The following is an 18,141-nucleotide window of genomic DNA, read 5'->3' as shown; positions in this document are numbered from 1 at the left end:
TTTTTTCTATTTCAATTTATTAACATTTCAAGTTTTCTTAAATTTCAATGTAATAATATTTTTCATATTATTTTATTTTTATAAAATAATATTTCTCTTTGTTTTTAGTACTTTAACTATAATTAAACCACTTAAAATATATTTAATATGTTAAATCCACTTCAAATAAAAAACAATACAAACTATCTAAAAATATAATTAATTATAAATTTATATGGAAATATATAGTTGTAATAGCATACGATCAAATTAGAAATAAGCTCCCTTTATCTATTAATAAATAGAAAAAAGTGATGGTGATTTGGAAACACCAAAACCCATCTCCCACACATTCGAATTAATTACTTTTATAACCTTTTCTTGAACGAAGGCATTATAATTTTGGAAATTTTAGATTGTGTAATCATAATTTCAAATTTGCAATGTTGGGATTGTATACCTAATCATATCTCAGACCTACGTGTACGTGTTGGGATTGTATAATCATAATGCTTTTAGATTTTGAATAATTATGTGATAAATTTAAAAGGATGAAAGACATTAAAATTCCACGTTGAATTCACAAAGGCAAGGGCACTGGTTATGTGTAAGCCCGCGCCCGCCCCCCCGCCGTCCCCGGCCCCGGCCCCGCATTAAATTTAATTGGATTACCAATGAGACGACGAATTCTACATTGGCCTATTCACTGAAAATCTCTAAGTCCTTCATACAAAAGCATGCCCTGTTTTCACTGCCAATACTCTCAAATTCCTCGAAGTCCAGAATTACACCATTGCGATACACTCTCAAATTCTCCCTCAATTCAAAATCCACATTTTTGTATACAATGCCATTTTGTATACAATTTGATACTTCTATGCGCAACAGAAAGGATGGAAGTATTATTCCTACCCCAGCCCTCGAAACTCACCCATGGGACCTCGTGCGAAGACTTGCCCCGAAAGAGGATTCTAGAAAGCCGATGTCAGAACTGCTGGATAGCTGTTTCCCTCACCGCTGTCCATCTCTGCAAAGCACATCCGACGGGCGCCATTCTTCGAAAGAGGGTTAGGGTTACAATTTAACAATTTCTTTATTGACGTTCTCCACTTCCATCGTTTTTCCCTTTGTCGGTTTGCAGCGAAGGGGTTGCCACCCATACGAAACCCCAAAGCGCAATCACTCCCGTCGCTCTGCGTCTAAATTCCACCCAGCTGCTCCACGTTTAACTTCCACCCAGCTGCTCTGCGTTTAAATTCTTGCCCGCCATTTTTTCGTCTAGGAAACACTCCCACCCAGCTGCCCTGCGCCTCTTTTTGGCCACGAAACCCTTCCACCCACCTGCTCTGCATTTAACTTCCTGCTCACCATTTTTTAGTCCATGCCATGGTCTTTTTCCCCAGTCGCAGGCCCTTCATCAACGCTCCTTGCCACTGTCATAAACCTGCCACATAAAACCGTCCGCGAAAGGCCAGCAAGCTCTCACACCATTTCCTGTCTCTGCTTTCTTCTCCAAGGCTTTGCTCGGCACAACCACCAATGTGGGAGGGTTTTAAGCATATTGAGGGGAAGTTTACTTGTCCGATGCACATTCTGGCGCGGGAGAAGACACAGCAAAACATTTTCGGATAGGTAGGTAAGCTCAATGGATTCTGTGGTTGTTCAACAATTGTCCTTCGAGTTCTAATTCCAACTTTTGATTGCTTTGTTTGCAGGGAGGGTTTCGGCGAACACGCGACACAAAACACAGACGACCTTCCAGGTTATATTCTCACCTTTGTCCTTTCAACCAGGTTTTTGCCACTGGAAAAAAATTGTAAACTTCCTTATTAAGTGCTTTCTAGAAGGGCTTTTTTTTCACTGTTTTGTTACGTTGGTTCAAGAGGCTCACTAAACTAGCTCATTTATCGGTTTGACTCCTACGTCAAATGTCTGTTTTCGACCTGCCCAGTTTATGCTCCTCCGCAATATTCTTTTTTATACCCAGTTTATGTCCAGTTTTATGCCCATTATGTGCCCAGTTATATGTGCAGTTTGACCTGACTTATATGACCTCGCCTGTTTAGTGGCTTCGTGCACTGCTTCAATGGAGTTAGTTGAACTGGCCAGTTTTTCACAAGCATTTTCTTTTTTCCTTATAGTTTTTTCCACTTGCCTCAATCTCGCATATCTACTAGTTTCATACACTGGTTAAAGGAGCTTCATATAATAACAATTTCTATTTTCATTATTAATTTACATTATCTATTTATTTATTAAGCCGTAAGGCATTTCCCTTTGAAATGAATTGCCCGTGTCCTATTGTTGACCGTGGATTTGTGGTGTTAGACGATTGAACAAAGTTTGATCGTTGATCCTTACACTGTCCTTTTGTCTCCCAACCCAATGGCCTCTTTGTCTTCAGAGTTATTGTTCGGGGATGTTTCCTCTGGAGGTATGCGAGCTAGGGCTTCATGAGACAGAGTCGGTCTGTTTACAAGTTCAGGTGTCCGGTCTTCGGCCTTGTTTCGTCTCAGGTCGGCTAGGTATGTGTTAATATCTGATTTTATGTGTATTTTCGTGCTGCTTGTTTAGACGTTCTTCACCACTTTCCAGTTATTTTAGCTGAAATCCAAGGAGTTCCAGTTTTTGTTGCGAGATCTATTTTTTTCTTTCTTTGAAAACAGTGTCTGTGTATTCGGTGATGTTTTGGATTCAGGTAATTATCGTTTCAGACAATCAGATAAAATTCCATTTATTTACTCGAACTCTGTTTTTGTGACAATGTTTGTTAACTCTTTCCCTGCAGAATGTTCAGTTTTTTCAATCATTAATTGTTTTGTATCTGTTTCTCATCTCTGTTAGAAATTTGGTGTCTTTTCATTCTTTCAGTAGCTTACATCTGCATAGTTTCGTCACTGTCTGTATTTACATTAATAGAAATTTGAGTTGGTCGTTTAGGGTTTCGTTGCCTATTTTGTAACGCCCTTTTTTTCATTGTGAATATAAAATTTTCTTTATGGCAATATTCAGATATCTGGTAGGACTTTGATTTTACTTGGTTTGAATTTCATGTGCTATTTATTATTCTATGACTTTTGGTCAGTAATAATTGTATAGCTAGGGTTTGTTATATTCTCGCGCTTTTGTGCATACTTGGTTTGTGATATGTGTATTTCTCAAACGTTTCAGTTCTATGAAGAATTTGGCTCAGAAATATTTTTAAAATTTGCCATCTCTATGTTCAATGTGCTTTCTTTACAGGTCTAAGGGTTCTTTTGAACTAATTGAGATAGTAATGTTCGTTTCATTGTAAGGACCATGTATTACAAAACGTAATGTCGGTGATGTACATTTATTAAACTCCATGGTGTGGTTTGCCTTTAACAATTTTAATCTGTTTGATGGACAGTAGGTTTTATCTATTGAGGAGTGGTATTTGCAGTCTCTGCTCTAACGAGGGAACGAAGGACTATTCAATCGGCGTGGGTGTTTAGAGGGGAAAAAAAGAAGTTATGGCTGAACTGGAGCATTTGCTGCTAGAAGCAGCTGGTCGAACATCTACCAATGATGGAAAGCAAAACCGAAATCTTGCGAAAGGGAGACTGGAAGATTCTGATTCAGATGATGGCAGTGACTTGAAATACATTGATGACGATGATTCAGATGATGCTGGGACAACAAATAGGAAGGCTTGTGGGTCAAGAATGCCCCTGAAAAAGAGATTTGATTTTGGTGACAAGGATGATGATGATAGGGGTCTCCGTGATGATTCCGATAACGAATTATCCATAGGAAGTGATTTATACAAAGATGATGAAGATAGGGACCAGCTTGGGAAAATGTTTGAACTAGACCGAGAGTTGATTTTGGCAGAACAAGCAGAAGCAAGGGATAATTATTTAATGCGTGAAAGGGCTCGCCAAAACGAGAATAGAAATCAACAATGGAAAGAAACAGGGCCTCCATCTTCACGGATGCGCTCTTCTGTGAAATCGACAAGGTCTGTAAAAGAAAATGCTTTGAGTGAATTGGTAGCAAGGCGGCAGAAAGCACAAGATTCTGACATTCAGCGTAAGCGGAGAGATAATACTGGTTCATCTAAGGGGCGGGATTCGTCACCTAGTAGAAGAAAATCTCATGCGAGTCCAAGCCTTAGTTTGTCATCCTCTAGTGAAGGAGAAGGAAGTGGAAGCAGTGGCGAAGAATCAGATAGTGATGGTGATGGTCCCGGCTCTGCTGACACTCCTAGCTTTGAAGATATTAGAAGCATAACAATAAGGAGATCAAAACTTGCCAAGTGGTTTATGGAACCATTCTTTGAGAATATCATTGTGGGCTGCTTTGTAAGAATTGGGATAGGAATGTCCAGGTCAGGACAGAGTACTTACCGTCTTTGCATGGTAAAAAATGTTGATGCGACAGACCTTGATAAACAATACAAGTTTGAGAACCGCACCACATACAAGTATTTGAATTGTTTCTGGGGTAGCGATAGCAGTGCAGCAAGATGGCAGATGGCCAAAGTGTTTGATTCACCTCCACTTGAGAAAGAGTTTTCAGATTGGGAATGGGAAGTAGAACGCAGTGGTGGTCGGATGATTAGTCAAGCAAAAGTTGAGGAAAAAATAAATGCGCTAAAAAAGATAAATCAATTTGTGTATTCTGCAGAAACTGTAAAACAAATGTTGTAGGAAAAGAAGTTGGCTTCCAAAAGGCCATCGAATGTGGTTGCTGAAAAGGACAGGGTTAGAAGAGAGATGGCGCTGGCGGAGAGCAGGCATGATTATTCAGAAGTTGAGAGAATTAAAGTGAGATTGAAGGAACTAGAAGTCCTTTCTCTTCAAAGCAAAAGCAAGGATGCAAAAGCCTTGATGCTAGCAGAAATGAATAAGAAAAACAAGGCTGAAAATTTCAAGAACGCTTCTGAGATCAAGCCTCTAAACCTTAATCTTAAAGCAGGTGAAGCAGGGTATGATCCTTTCACTCGGCGTTGGACTCAATCTCAAAATTATTATGATACAAAGGCGAAGGTTGCTGAAGACAACACTGATGCGAACAAAGAGGCAGATGCAGCCAAAGTAGAGGAAGCCATAGTAATAGAAACTGTTGAGGATGATGGAAAGCTTGTCGACACTGATGCTCCTGTGTCAGAAGATGCAAAGGTGTATTCTTTGCATGATTTTGAACTTCCAATTTCACTTGCTGGACTGCAGAAGTATGGGGGTGCTCAAGGGGCCCCTTTAGCTTTTATGGCTAGAAAGCAGAAGATTGAGTCAACTTGTGGAGTGCAAGTTCCTAGCAATGATGGAAGGAGGCATAGTCTGACATTAACTGTGAATGATTACAAGCGTAGAAGAGGCCTTCCGTGAAAATAAATAATGATATTTTCTTTGCTTGTTGGTTTCCCCATTTAATTTTTTATAAGATTCGAAAGTTTCCTTTTGGGATTTGCCAGAAACATATGCAGAAAAGCCTCAAAGTGAACATTTTTGTAAATTATTTCAAATTCTCTATGTAGTGTGCCATTATAGGCACTTTAAAACACAACTGCAATAACCTAGTCAACCAAGGATTGTCTTTTAACAGTAGCAACATCATGGATTGTTGGCAGGCATGAAATCAACAATGTGTTAGAAATATAGGCTGTATTTTCTTGACATCTAAAGTTCAAGGGTGTTTTTTTGTCTCAACCATTCTGCTAAAAAATGGTATATAATGTTCCAAAAGGATTCCTTTCCTCTAAGTAACGCTATTCCACTGCAAGTTATCATGCAGTTGGTGAAACATGGCATTTTATGTTGTTTGAGATTGATGTTGAGTGATGCCTTTTTCTAAATTATTGTTGAAATATGTAATGTTTTTTAGATTCATGTAATAAATGCTATGTTTTATTAATTTCTGTTGTTGTAGTATAGTTTGCTTAAACTCTTTTAGAGTTGTGGTTGTTTTGTTGTGCTTAGTTGTTTATTCTTGCTTTCGATTAATTGCAATTCTATCTAATAAGCAATTATCTTTTACATGGTAAAAAAGTTCGGCTCAGTGTTACTTGGGAGCGGGAGCGGGAGCGAGCGACCATTTTCAGAAGCTCCCGGTTTGGGAGCGAATCCCGGAGCGATTTTTTAAAAATATATATATTTTTTATATTTTTTAATTTTTGATACATATATGTCAACAAAAACATGTAGAATGATGAAATAGACATAAAAAACATAAAAAAACATAAATTGATCATTGAACCATATCACATCAATCATCTAGAAATTATAATCGTCATCAACCTTAGTAAAATAATAAATTAAAATAACATTCAATTCAATAACATTTATCATCATTGATCACCAAAGTAACAAGTTGTACTTGTAAGCCAAGTTTAACCATTACAAGAAGTAATATCGAAGATATTTCTAAGTCCTAACTTCTAACTGTTAACATGATATGAAATGTTAAAAATTTATAAAATGAAACATGAATAATGAGATGAAATGAAACAACTTTAGTCTTTCACAAAGCATCATATTCATAATTCACAATCATTACCAATGAGTTATAATTGCCAAGGCCCAACTTCAAACTTCAAATTTTCATTGTCACAGTGATATAATGTTTACAAAAAATATCATAATGTCATAATGATATGAAAGAGTCAAGAGTCAAGGACTCAAAACTCAACAATGAATAGTTATGAAAACTAAAGTGACAAGTCTAATAGAAACTAAAAAAGACAAGTAAACTGTAAATCTACAAGTGGCCCTTGCCACGAGAGTCTCCAGGAGTATAAGTAGGTCTTGGCGGTCTTCTAGGAGTCTCCCGCCCAGACCGACGACCAGAACTAGAGCCTCCACGCGAGGGTGTCGATGGAGGTGGCGACAGCAATGGAACAAGACTCGGGCCCCGAGAACTGCTACTGGATGGTGGAGGTGGAGGTGGCATGGCTGCTGCAGCTGCTTCAGCTTCATCCCGTACAAGCTCATCTTCTAGTTCTTCCATATGTACAATGCCATCCTCCAAATTGTCGTCCTCAGGGTGATTGTCCCAAATTTTATATGTGGGATCTTCATTAGCCCGATCACAGTAATGGCTCAACAACCTCAAATTGTAGTGCACATAAACCAAGCTTTCTGCTCGGTTTTCGTTGAGCCTGTTTCTTTTCACATTATGTATATAACTGTAGGTGCTCCAACACCTCTCTGCAGAAGAAGAATTTACAACCTGTGCAAGAACTTTCAATGCCAATTTTCGCAAAAGTCCGTCGCCGCCATATGTTTCCCACCATGTGAGAGAATCAAATTTATCTTTGTCGTCCATTGCATGGAAGTTACCATACAAACCACTGCCAGTGAAGTATCTGCCTATTTCAAGGCGCACAGCTGCACATTCCTCCCTGTCAGGCACCAACTTTTCTAATGCATCCAGATATCCTTTAGTTACCTCTCGATCTAAATGGGGTTTGGTCCTAACACCACCCCCTGCTGCAGGTTTGCCTAACCAAGAATCTGAGTAGTATTTTGGCGTAAGGATATACGCCAAGCAATGTAGTGGAAGGTTAAGCCTTTTCCACCGTTCACACACACAATCGTGAATCAGATTGTACAAGTCGGGATCTCTGTTATTAACAATGTCTTTTATTTCCCCCAACATGGTATCCATTTGCTCATACACCTCGCCAATCACTGGTTTGTCTGTATCTGCAAACCGAATCATGTTATAAATTGGCTTGGTGAAATCCAATACCTGTCTCACAGTTGTCCAAAACTGCCCATCAAGAGCGGCCTCCTCCACCGTTTCAAAACCTGCAATGTCAGCGACATTTGTAGCCCTTTCCTTTAACACCTGCCAATTTGGACTTGATACCATGCTAGCTAAACCCTCTCTTACCTTCAAAAGGCGCCTGAAGGTGAGGTAATAGCTACCAAATCTAGTCCTCGCAATCTTCAGCAACTCCAATCTCGAGTGACTGCGGAAAAGGCCATGGGTATTGCTATGATTTGTAATAAATTTTATCATTTTTTTTCCTCTCTTGTACAAATCACCAATCCATTGGTATTGTTCATTTTTGTTTTTGACAATATCATGCAACAGAAGGTTCAATGTGTGAACCAAACATCCAGACCAAAATATGTTCGGGTATCTATCCTCAATAATTGCTCCCGCTGCCTTACAATTAGGAGCATTATCAGTGATGACTTGGATGACATTGTATGGGCCAATACGCTCAATTGTTTCAAGCAATGCTTCTGCAATGTTGATAGCGGTCTTGAACTTGTCTGAGTAATCATGTGCAGCTAGAAAAATGGGACCACTTCGGGACACAGCAAGAACACTTATCAATGGCTTGCCTTTTACATTTGTCCATCCATCAGATACAATGGACACCCCATTGTCAGTCCAAGAACTTGTCATTTTATTCAAAGAATGTGATATTTTTGCTTTTTCATGATCAAGGCCAACTGTTCTTGCCTTGTCATACCCAGGGCTCTTGTATCCTTTAGGGGCATCATTTATGGCAGAAACCATTTCGTGCCAATAAGGTGAGCGTAGAACATTGAATGGTATCCCATTTGCATAGAGGAACCTGTAAATTTTTGAATCCACATCATTCCTACACCCCTCATCAAGGAAATCTGATATGGTTCTACGGCGTAAAGATGATGACCCTGAGCCTCCATGTCCATATCCACTACCTTGGGAGGATGCTGAAGGAGTTCTTTGTGAGCTTTCAAAGAAACCCCTTGATCTTTTTGCTTTGTATTGGGCGTCCTCCTCTTCCTTTATGTATTTGGCTCTATCTGCTGTTGACACCGCGTCGCAAGTTCTGATTCCTATTTGTTTCTCTCCATCCCATGCCCTTTTCCCGCAAAGGTGTCTTCTCAAACGGGTGTATGAGCCTGTGAAATCATTGTTGCAATGGGGGCAATGAAATTTAGTGGTTCCACCCCCTCTCCCTGTTTCAGGCCTGTGAACATATTTCCACAATGGAGTTTGGTCTTGTTTAGTTTTTTGACCCTCATGTTCACCCTCCACATCCTCCTCACTGGGGTTTTCACCTATTTGACTTCCTCCGGCTTCTTCATCCACCTCTTCAGTTTCAGGCCACCTCCGTTTCCTACTCTCCACCACCATAATAACCAGAAAAGGGACCAGGAAGAGGAAAATGCCAATAAAAATCCCCAGGTCCATCGTGTTTGATGTTTGTAGGGTTTGAGTCTTGAATCTGCAAATTAATTTAGTTTATTGGGATTAATTCATTTAATTTATTAATTTAATTTAAATTAATGATCTTTAAACTCAAACAGGTAAATTAAACTAAACAAACTAACTACCTAACCAACTAAACTAACTAAATGATTAAGTTACTTACCTCTGCAAGCTTGCTCCTCGCTCCTTGGCACTTGCTCCTCGCTCCTCAGCTCTGGCTCCTTGCTCCTCAGCTCTTGCTCCTTGCTCCTTTGCTCTCAAACTCAAGCTCAATCTCATTGAAATGATTTTGTTTTGGCCCATTGGGCTTATAAACCCAAAAAAATTAGTTAATTTTTTTGTTTTTTTCGGGTCCGCGGAATTTTTTTCCGCCGAACCGCTCCCGGAATTTTAAAATTCGCTCCCTCACAGACCAGGGAGCGCAAATTTTTTTACGGGAGCGCGCTCCCGAAAATCGCTCCCGTCCGGGAGCGATTTGGGGAGCGCGCTCCCGAAAATCGCTCCCGTCCGGGAGCGATTTGGGGAGCGCGCTCCCGACCCGCTCCCGCCCGGAGCGCGCTTCGGGAGCGGGTTCGAAGGGGGGGGGGGGCGCTCCCCCGCATCACTGGAACTTCGGCTGAATATAGGAAAACATTCGAAAATCGGATGATTAGTCAAGCAAAAGTTGAGGAAAAAATAAATGCGCTAAAAAAGATAAATCAATTTGTGTATTCTGCAGAAACTGTAAAACAAATGTTGTAGGAAAAGAAGTTGGCTTCCAAAAGGCCATCGAATGTGGTTGCTGAAAAGGACAGGGTTAGAAGAGAGATGGCGCTGGCGGAGAGCAGGCATGATTATTCAGAAGTTGAGAGAATTAAAGTGAGATTGAAGGAACTAGAAGTCCTTTCTCTTCAAAGCAAAAGCAAGGATGCAAAAGCCTTGATGCTAGCAGAAATGAATAAGAAAAACAAGGCTGAAAATTTCAAGAACGCTTCTGAGATCAAGCCTCTAAACCTTAATCTTAAAGCAGGTGAAGCAGGGTATGATCCTTTCACTCGGCGTTGGACTCAATCTCAAAATTATTATGATACAAAGGCGAAGGTTGCTGAAGACAACACTGATGCGAACAAAGAGGCAGATGCAGCCAAAGTAGAGGAAGCCATAGCAATAGAAACTGCTGAGGATGATGGAAAGCTTGTCGACACTGATGCTCCTGTATCAGAAGATGCAAAGGTGTATTCTTTGCATGATTTTGAACTTCCAATTTCACTTGCTGGACTGCAGAAGTATGGGGGTGCTCAAGGGGCCCCTTTAGCTTTTATGGCTAGAAAGCAGAAGATTGAGTCAACTTGTGGAGTGCAAGTTCCTAGCAATGATGGAAGGAGGCAGAGTCTGACATTAACTGTGAATGATTACAAGCGTAGAAGAGGCCTTCCGTGAAAATAAATAATGATATTTTCTTTGCTTGTTGGTTTCCCCATTTATTTTTTTATAAGATTCGAAAGTTTCCTTTTGGGATTGCCAGAAACATATGCAGAAAAGCCTCAAAGTGAACATTTTTGTAAATTATTTCAAATTCTCTATGTAGTGTGCCATTATAGGCACTTTAAAACACAACTGCAATAACCTAGTCAACCAAGGATTGTCTTTTAACAGTAGCAACATCATGGATTGTTGGCAGGTATGAAATCAACAATGTGTTAGAAATATAGGCTGTATTTTCTTGACATCTAAAGTTCAAGGGTGTTTTTTTGTCTCAACCATTCTGCTAAAAAATGGTATATAATGTTCCAAAAGGATTCCTTTTCTCTAAGTAACGCTATTCCACTGCAAGTTATCATGCAGTTGGTGAAACATGGCATTTTATGTTGTTTGAGATTGATGTTGAGTGATGCCTTTTTCTAAATTATTGTTGAAATATGTAATGTTTTTTAGATTCATGTAATAAATGCTATGTTTTATTAATTTCTGTTGTTGTAGTATAGTTTGCTTAAACTCTTTTAGAGTTGTGGTTGTTTTGTTGTGCTTAGTTGTTTATTCTTGCTTTCGATTGATTGCAATTCTATCTAATAAGCAACTATCTTTTACATGGTAAAAAAGTTCGGCTGAATAGAGGAAAACATTCGAAAATCTGGAAGAATTTTGGTACAACCAAATAATTCGGTTCAGTTGGGATTCGTATAGTCTATCTGTTGTTTGTCCAAAACTGAACCAAACCAAATCCAATTTTAACCCAAAAAAATCATCTTCCCAAGAAACCCTAAAGAATTCTTAAGAAAATGCATTTTAACTTTCAAGCCACCAATGAATATGTTATTTGCCCATTTCTTCTCCTTGTCCCGCCAATGCCTGTCACTACTCCCTCGTTTAGGAGCTAGCCATGGGAGATTTCAGGAGACTATGTTGCTGCTGATGCCTAGAGAGGTTTGTCTATTCTGTTCATGTGTGAAGTCTCGAGGAGACTGCATTTGTAGTTGGGACACTGTTGCCTGCACCTTAAAGGCCTGCTTAGACCTTCATAAACAAAGTTACACTCAAATGAAGCATGCCAACCGAGCCAACATACTAAATAAGTAGCTTCCACTAGGTATTTAGTCATATATTCTCTGTTTGCTATGTGCTTATTTAATTTTTATTTTTCAACTTGAAAGGGTGTACCTAATGTCTGTGCATATCCTTCTTACTTCCAGAACACCTAGAACAGGTTACATGACCTGCATTATCAAAAGTAGAATCACAACACACGCAAACAAATACATACGCCCACCAAGCACAAGAAAATAGTGTGATGGCTATCAACTTTTTTAAATCAAACTTGTAATAATCTCAATAATAAATCTAATGTGCTAACTATCAACTTTTTAAAATCAAACTTGTAATAATCTCAATAATAAATCTAATGTTATTTAGAGAAGACCTGCGACTCTAGTTTTTGCTGGGTTTCGTACAGTTTATAGTGTATGATAAGGAAATACATTTCTTGAAGGGATTGCATCAGAAGGCTCAATGGACCTTTGAGCATTTTTGTAGGGGTTTATGTTATCCAATCATTAAAATTTTTGATAAAATTAGTCTGGACTATCCACATACCTATTTTTTTTCAATAAATTTGAAGAAGTGCATGTTTTTGCTTTAATAATATGTATACTCCTGAATTTTCTGAACTGTAGTTTTGTGGGCCAATTGTTTTCTGTATTGTATGGTATCCACATTTGAATTCAGATTCTATCTTGATAACTATCATTTCTTAGTATGTTTTTATGAATATATTGCATTGTAAGTGTTCTTTCTCTTCTTACATTGGACAAGAGAATACGACTGTCTTTGACAATGTGAAGTTGTTGAAGATGCAAAAATTCCCTTGCTTTACATGAGCCAACTTGACCTTCAATAGAAACGTTGTTGAACACAATGAGAAGTTTCATGTTTCTTTAGAGAGCATCCCGAAAGGCTTGTGTAATTCCTGCATTGTTTTGGTTGATGCCTTGCTGAGGAATCATTGAGACTCATCATGGTTTTGTGGTCCAATCAGAACCTATTCAATACTCACCTTCATTGACTATATTAGTCAGACACAAACCCTGTCAAAACTCTCAAGCCAGTAGGGCTCGGGCACAATGTTAGTTCCTCAATACGGTGATCAAAGTCTATCATCAACATTACAATTGTCTTCACGCATCCTTTTTCTAAATGAATCTATATTACATGCGCTTGAAGAACTAGCTTTGAAGTCTCTATTCTCCGGCAATGTTCAGGTCTAAGTTCATGTAGGCAATTCTATGTTGAAACTATACTTGCATACCGGAATCTTATATTGGCGGAAGACCGTTACTCAAATGTCTGCCAAAAAGATCACCCATTTTGACACACCACCTATGCAGAGGAAGAAGCCTCACAAGTGTTTGGGCTCCTTTTCTCTATCATGGCTGGGGAAGTAGCCAAGAGTAAATATCTCTGCAGGCATGAAGTCCAATAAAAATAATGTATAAGACATATTTGACAACCAACAATTGCATCTAAAATGCAAAATATGTTCCCGGCCTTTCAGAAAATGTGGAGTCCAGCAGAATGTGAGGCCAGCACTATCATCGAAATTCAAACCAGATATGAATCTTTCAGTCTTACGGTATTATGGGACAATAACATCACTGATATATGAACTATATATCAAGCTTTCAATCCTAAAATATAAGTGCTGGATGCTTCACTGCAAAGCCTAGAAGCCTTCTTTCAAATGTAACAACTGGATGATGCACAGAAGTTGATGCTAATAGAAGTCCGTATGGAGCGACCAACCCTTAACATGGTGGTGGGCTCTTGTACGAGAAGCCTTCTTTCAAATATAACAACTAAATGATGCACAGAAGTTGATGCTAAAAGAAGTCAGTATGGAGCGACCAACCCTTAACATGGCGGTGGGCTCTTGTACGAGACTTAGTCAACTCAAATTCACCTCCTACACAAACTTTGATAAGCTTCAAGCAAGAAATGCAAGATAGGTTATACTTGAAGGGGAGAGCAGAGGAAATCATGAAGCAATGGATTCACGTAAGGCAAGTACTTGGTCAAAGGCATCAAACAATATTTTTGATGGCTTCAAGTCCATGGTGATGAACTTGGAAGTTCCTCGACTCTCAACCAAAATATCCAAAGAAAAATAGACCTGCTTAGTATAAATTCTTTGGAGAATGCTTTACAAGTAGCTCTCGAGTTTGAGGCCAAAGCTTCAGAAGAAAATGTACTAAGCCTCCACCAACTAAAGCAAGGTTCTTGAAGCCTTATATTTTAGAACCGTCTCTATTAGTAACTTAGAGCAACCGTTAAATCAGGGAAATGACAAAGGTAAGAAAAAGTATAGTAGTTGTCATAAATATGCATGCATGATAACTACAGGGTATTGCTCAAAAATCTTGAATAACATAGAACCAGTGTTATTGGAACCAGACCGAAACTGGTGAAATCAACCGGTTCGATCTTTTTGACACCCAAACGGGTCTGGTTCGAGGTCTGGAACCGGAAATGGCCAGTTTGGTATTGCACTAGCTGGTTAGGTACCAAACTGGCCAATTCTGCACAATTTGATTAAAGATGTTCCAAACGTAATTATTTTTTAGAAAAAAACAAGAATTTTTTGAGTGGGGTAGCCTAATATTCAAGCCTATGGCTTTAGTATTGCTTATGCAATTCATAACATTACCATGAAATGACTTTGGATGTTTGAGAGTAGTTCTGACCTCATTGAATTTCATATGGAGAAAGTAAAATTTTAGATCTCACTCAAAATTTAGTAGACTTGACAACCTTTTTCAGGATTTCAAGATTGTGGGGATTGCCACATTTCCGTTGGATTTTGTTATGTATGAGGGTATGAACTAGTAATTAATCAAGAACACTAAGCTCTCTATGTACCTTAATGTTAGTGACATTGGTTGATGAACTCTTCTCTCAGAACCCTACTAAAAATGTACCCATCACTGAAACAAAATCTTGACTTGAGATGCTACTTTTTTTTCTATCTTATTTTAATGCTTAGAGGGTGATATTGATGATGGAGATCCTAATATAGACAATGATTTTGATTATATGTAGGTATTTGTTGTAACATGATTTTTTTTTTTTGATGCTAACGGTCATTTGGACCCTGTTTGTTGATGTTTTTTCGGTTTAGAGTTGGATTGTACTCCCTTGTTTGTTGATGTTTTTTCGGTTTAGAGATGGATTGTACTCCCTTGTTTGTTGATGTTTTTTCGGTTTAGAGATGGATTGTACTCCCTTGTTTGTTGATGTTTTTTCGGTTTAGAGATGGATTGTACTTGATGCTAATTTTGTTATTTGCTTCTATAGGACCTAGATAATGCAAGGGCCACACAATTTCCACTGAAGCATCCACTTGGGTTAGCCTTTCTGTTTTGGATGATTACACAATAGATAAAATTGGCCAGCACTTATCAAAATCCATCCAGCCAGATAGTCGATGCTCAATCCTACTTTATATTTTCTAAGCACAACCAATAACTCCACGAGGATAACATGATCCCTATTTAGCAAATACACCGGCTGCCCGCTCAAATGGTTGGTACCTATAATCATAGCCCTGTATGGATAAAAACTGATGACTATGAGTTATGTTGGCTCTATACATTGATGACAGTTTCTTTAGCTTTGCCAACAATCATTGTACTCTAGTATAGACTAAATGGACACCGGAATTTCCATTATCCAGAAGATGGAATCTTACCCAAGGCATTCACAAAAGTTGTTGCCAACCCACAACTGGTTGAAAATAATCTCCATCATCATAACAAACTTTATGCCCATAATATGCACAAATGGTAACACATGATACATCTTCCAAACCAATGGAGTCCAACTAAAGTCTAATCCGAGATCCTCCATTCTCAACACTTTATACATAAAAAAACTTGTCTGTAATTGGCCTCTCTTTGCACTTTTTGGGGCAATTGCTAGTTATATTAAGTTACTTGAAAAATTGGTCTCCTACAATGTATTTTAGGTATCAGAGGAGGGAAACGGTTATTTCCATTGATTGAATAATCATTTGGGCAATTTCAGTGTTGTAGAAAAGATTTCTGTTGGTTCAGCCTGGGCCTGAAACTTTTTCGTTGTCATTTAATTAATGAATGCATTAGGTTGACCATAACAAAATATCCATTTTCAGAATACACATTATCGTCCACCCTTGCTTTCAACAATGCCCATTCACATGTCGCTATTCTTCCCCACTCTATGCCTTATGGCGTTTCCTTTGCAACATAAGGTGCAAATGCTAGTTTAATTTTAGTCTCAGTTTATTTTCTATTTTTTTTAACCTCTTTTAACATGGTTTTAGAGCTTTGACACTATGTTTTAACATGGTTTTGATCTGGCCATGCAATTTTTTTTTTCAAGTTACTGTTATAATCTCCCTTGTTTAGTGGTTTCGTACACTGCTTCAATGGCCTTATTGGTTTTTGTTTTCCTGCTCTACTAGTTTCGTACACTGCTTCAATGGCCTTATTGGTTTTTATTTTACTGCTCTACTAGTTTCGTACACTGCTTTAACGACGTTAGCATACACAGCCTCAGCCTTATTAATAGGCTTACACCATACGAACACTATTAACATTATTGCCATTAAATATTCAACATCATTAACATGATTATATATATATATATATTTTTTTTTAAAAAATAAATATATACTTAAGCGAAATGTCGTATCTTTTAAAAATAAAATCAGTGAAATTTTTTCAGTGCTTTAAATTTTGTTAACCATTTGAATAAAATTTCATTTTTTTAATAGTTCTCTGCAGGACGGTTCCTGGTTGTGAAGCCACTACTACCTCAAGGCATCCGCTTCCGTGTGTTGGGCACACTTTTCCCTTCTTGCTCCCGCACGTAACGATTCTCAGCGAAATTGAGGATTCAACATTCACAGTTGTGATTCTCTCTTTAGAGTAGGACTCCTGACTTAAACAGGCAACGAGAACGAAAAACGTTTAATTTATGTGTATTTTAAAGACTATCTGCAATTTTCTTCTTCTTGAACACTATGTCCACATATAACACTTTTGTTCTTATTCACTGTTTCTTACTTGCCCCTCTAAGAGAATTTCCGCTCAGTGCTACTTGTAAATATTTTCTATATCTCAGTTCTCGCTGAATGTGTGTGTATTCATATATATGATATTCCCCTCTATTTCTTCATTTCCGATGCATTTAGTTAATTGTGACAGTCTCTATGCAGAGTATGAAAAACTTGTTCCTATTTCTTACTTCTCGTTGAATGCAGTATTCATATAAATTATATTCCCTTCTATTTTTTTTCCTATGCATTAAGTTCATTCTCACAGTGTCTATGCAGACTATATTAAAAAAATAACCCACGAAAAACGATGCAAAAAAAAAGGAATTCCAATGTTTAACGTGGCTGACCTCCCAAAAGCAAATCCCCTAAACCCGAGCTAATGCAGTTGTAGCCACCTCAACAACGTCGTGCAGGCCTTTAACTCATAGAAATCAAGAAACAAACAACACACCACTAAGCCCACTTGATCGAGCAACCAAAACATCCATCAACATCTAGTTCCGCCACTGCACGACAACAATATAGCCTCCGGGCACCTCAATCGTCGTCGGTTTCACCTTCCCTCCTTCGGCCAACCCTGAGACCCTGCAGATGCCTCCCCGAAACGTCTTCTTACGCGGCCAGGCCACCTCTCCATGTCGACACCTCCATCTGTCGGGCAACGCCATCTTGCCCAAACGCCCCCCTTTTCCTTGTATTTTATCGTATGTGCTTATATTTTTCTTAAAAAATTGAAAGTTTTCAAAAATATTTTTTTCCCATTAATAAGTATGTTTTTAAATTTATATATGTTGCAATTTTTTATTATTGGAATTTCATAAATATATTTTTCAGAATTAGTTCTTAAAATTTATTTTCATTTTTTTAATAAATGCGGCATTAATTATTTAAGAATATTTTACTAAACGTTCCATTAATTATTTTTTCATTTTTATTTTTTATAAATAAATTTTTTTGTTTACTATTATTAGCTAATTATTATATGTTTTTTTAAACGGTTCCGATTTTGTTTTTTGGTTTAATAATTATTTTTTATGTTATTATTATTAAATAATTTATTATCGGATTTTTAAACCAATCCATTCATTCGTTTTTATTTTAATTTTAATAAATAATTTTATGTTTATTATTATTAATTAATTAATAACTATATAATTTTCCATTGACACGCAGATAAATTATTTTATTCGTTTAATTATGTATCGATCCTTTTAAATACCAATTCCTTTTTGTTCAGTATATATTATTCCTTCTATTTAATATTGAGCGAGGATGCCCACCAACACTCGGCAGTCCCAAGTATTTCAATAAGATTTGCAATTCTTTTCACTTTCTTTCAATTTTAATTCCAACCTTTCAGTCTCTTTTTGATATAAAGTTTCACACTCCTTTTCATCCCCGTAGCGAATTGAGCTCTA

The 18,141-nt window shown here is 37.9% G+C and overlaps 1 protein-coding gene and 1 pseudogene across 3 annotated transcripts; both read left to right on the top strand.

Annotated features, from left to right (window-relative positions):
- The first annotated feature begins 865 nt into the window (after window positions 1–865).
- Window positions 866–16,842, top strand: LOC149180781 (uncharacterized). 3 transcript variants are annotated; one of them, XR_016256970.1, is made up of 4 exons: window positions 866–1,611; window positions 1,695–1,741; window positions 2,384–2,504; window positions 16,439–16,842. XR_016256970.1 is itself a non-coding variant. In XM_089416292.1 (3 exons), exons 1-3 carry the CDS (start codon window positions 1,361–1,363, stop codon window positions 16,535–16,537), a joined length of 387 nt encoding a protein of 128 aa, XP_089272418.1. In that variant the 5' UTR covers window positions 889–1,360; the 3' UTR covers window positions 16,538–16,842. The 3 variants fall into 3 exon arrangements, 2 of the variants coding, with proteins under 2 accessions (XP_089272418.1, XP_089272417.1); XM_089416292.1 differs by lacking the exon at window positions 2,384–2,504 and having other exon boundaries at window positions 889–1,611; window positions 16,449–16,842; XM_089416291.1 differs by lacking the exon at window positions 2,384–2,504 and having other exon boundaries at window positions 892–1,611.
- On the top strand, window positions 2,511–16,379 carry LOC149180782 (protein RTF1 homolog pseudogene; annotated as a pseudogene).
- Window positions 16,843–18,141: the final 1,299 nt, after the last annotated feature.

Source organism: Pinus tabuliformis, chromosome 3_2, assembly GCF_031772625.1.
Source record: "Pinus tabuliformis cultivar Carrire ecotype Pingquan chromosome 3_2, CPIR1, whole genome shotgun sequence".
Taxonomy (NCBI): Eukaryota; Viridiplantae; Streptophyta; class Pinopsida; order Pinales; family Pinaceae; genus Pinus; species Pinus tabuliformis.
This window is presented reverse-complemented; position numbering and strand designations above follow the sequence as displayed.

Excerpts from the sequence above, each read along its gene's own strand:
- LOC149180781 (XM_089416291.1), top strand. The coding sequence starts at position 1,361 with ATGCCATGGTCTTTTTCCCCAGTCGCAGGCCCTTCATCAACGCTCCTT. Across the intron at positions 1,612-1,694 it reads AGCAAAACATTTTCGGATAG|GGAGGGTTTCGGCGAACACG; the intron begins GTAGGTAAGCTC and ends CTTTGTTTGCAG. Across the intron at positions 1,742-16,438 it reads AAACACAGACGACCTTCCAG|TTCTCTGCAGGACGGTTCCT; the intron begins GTTATATTCTCA and ends TTTTTTTAATAG.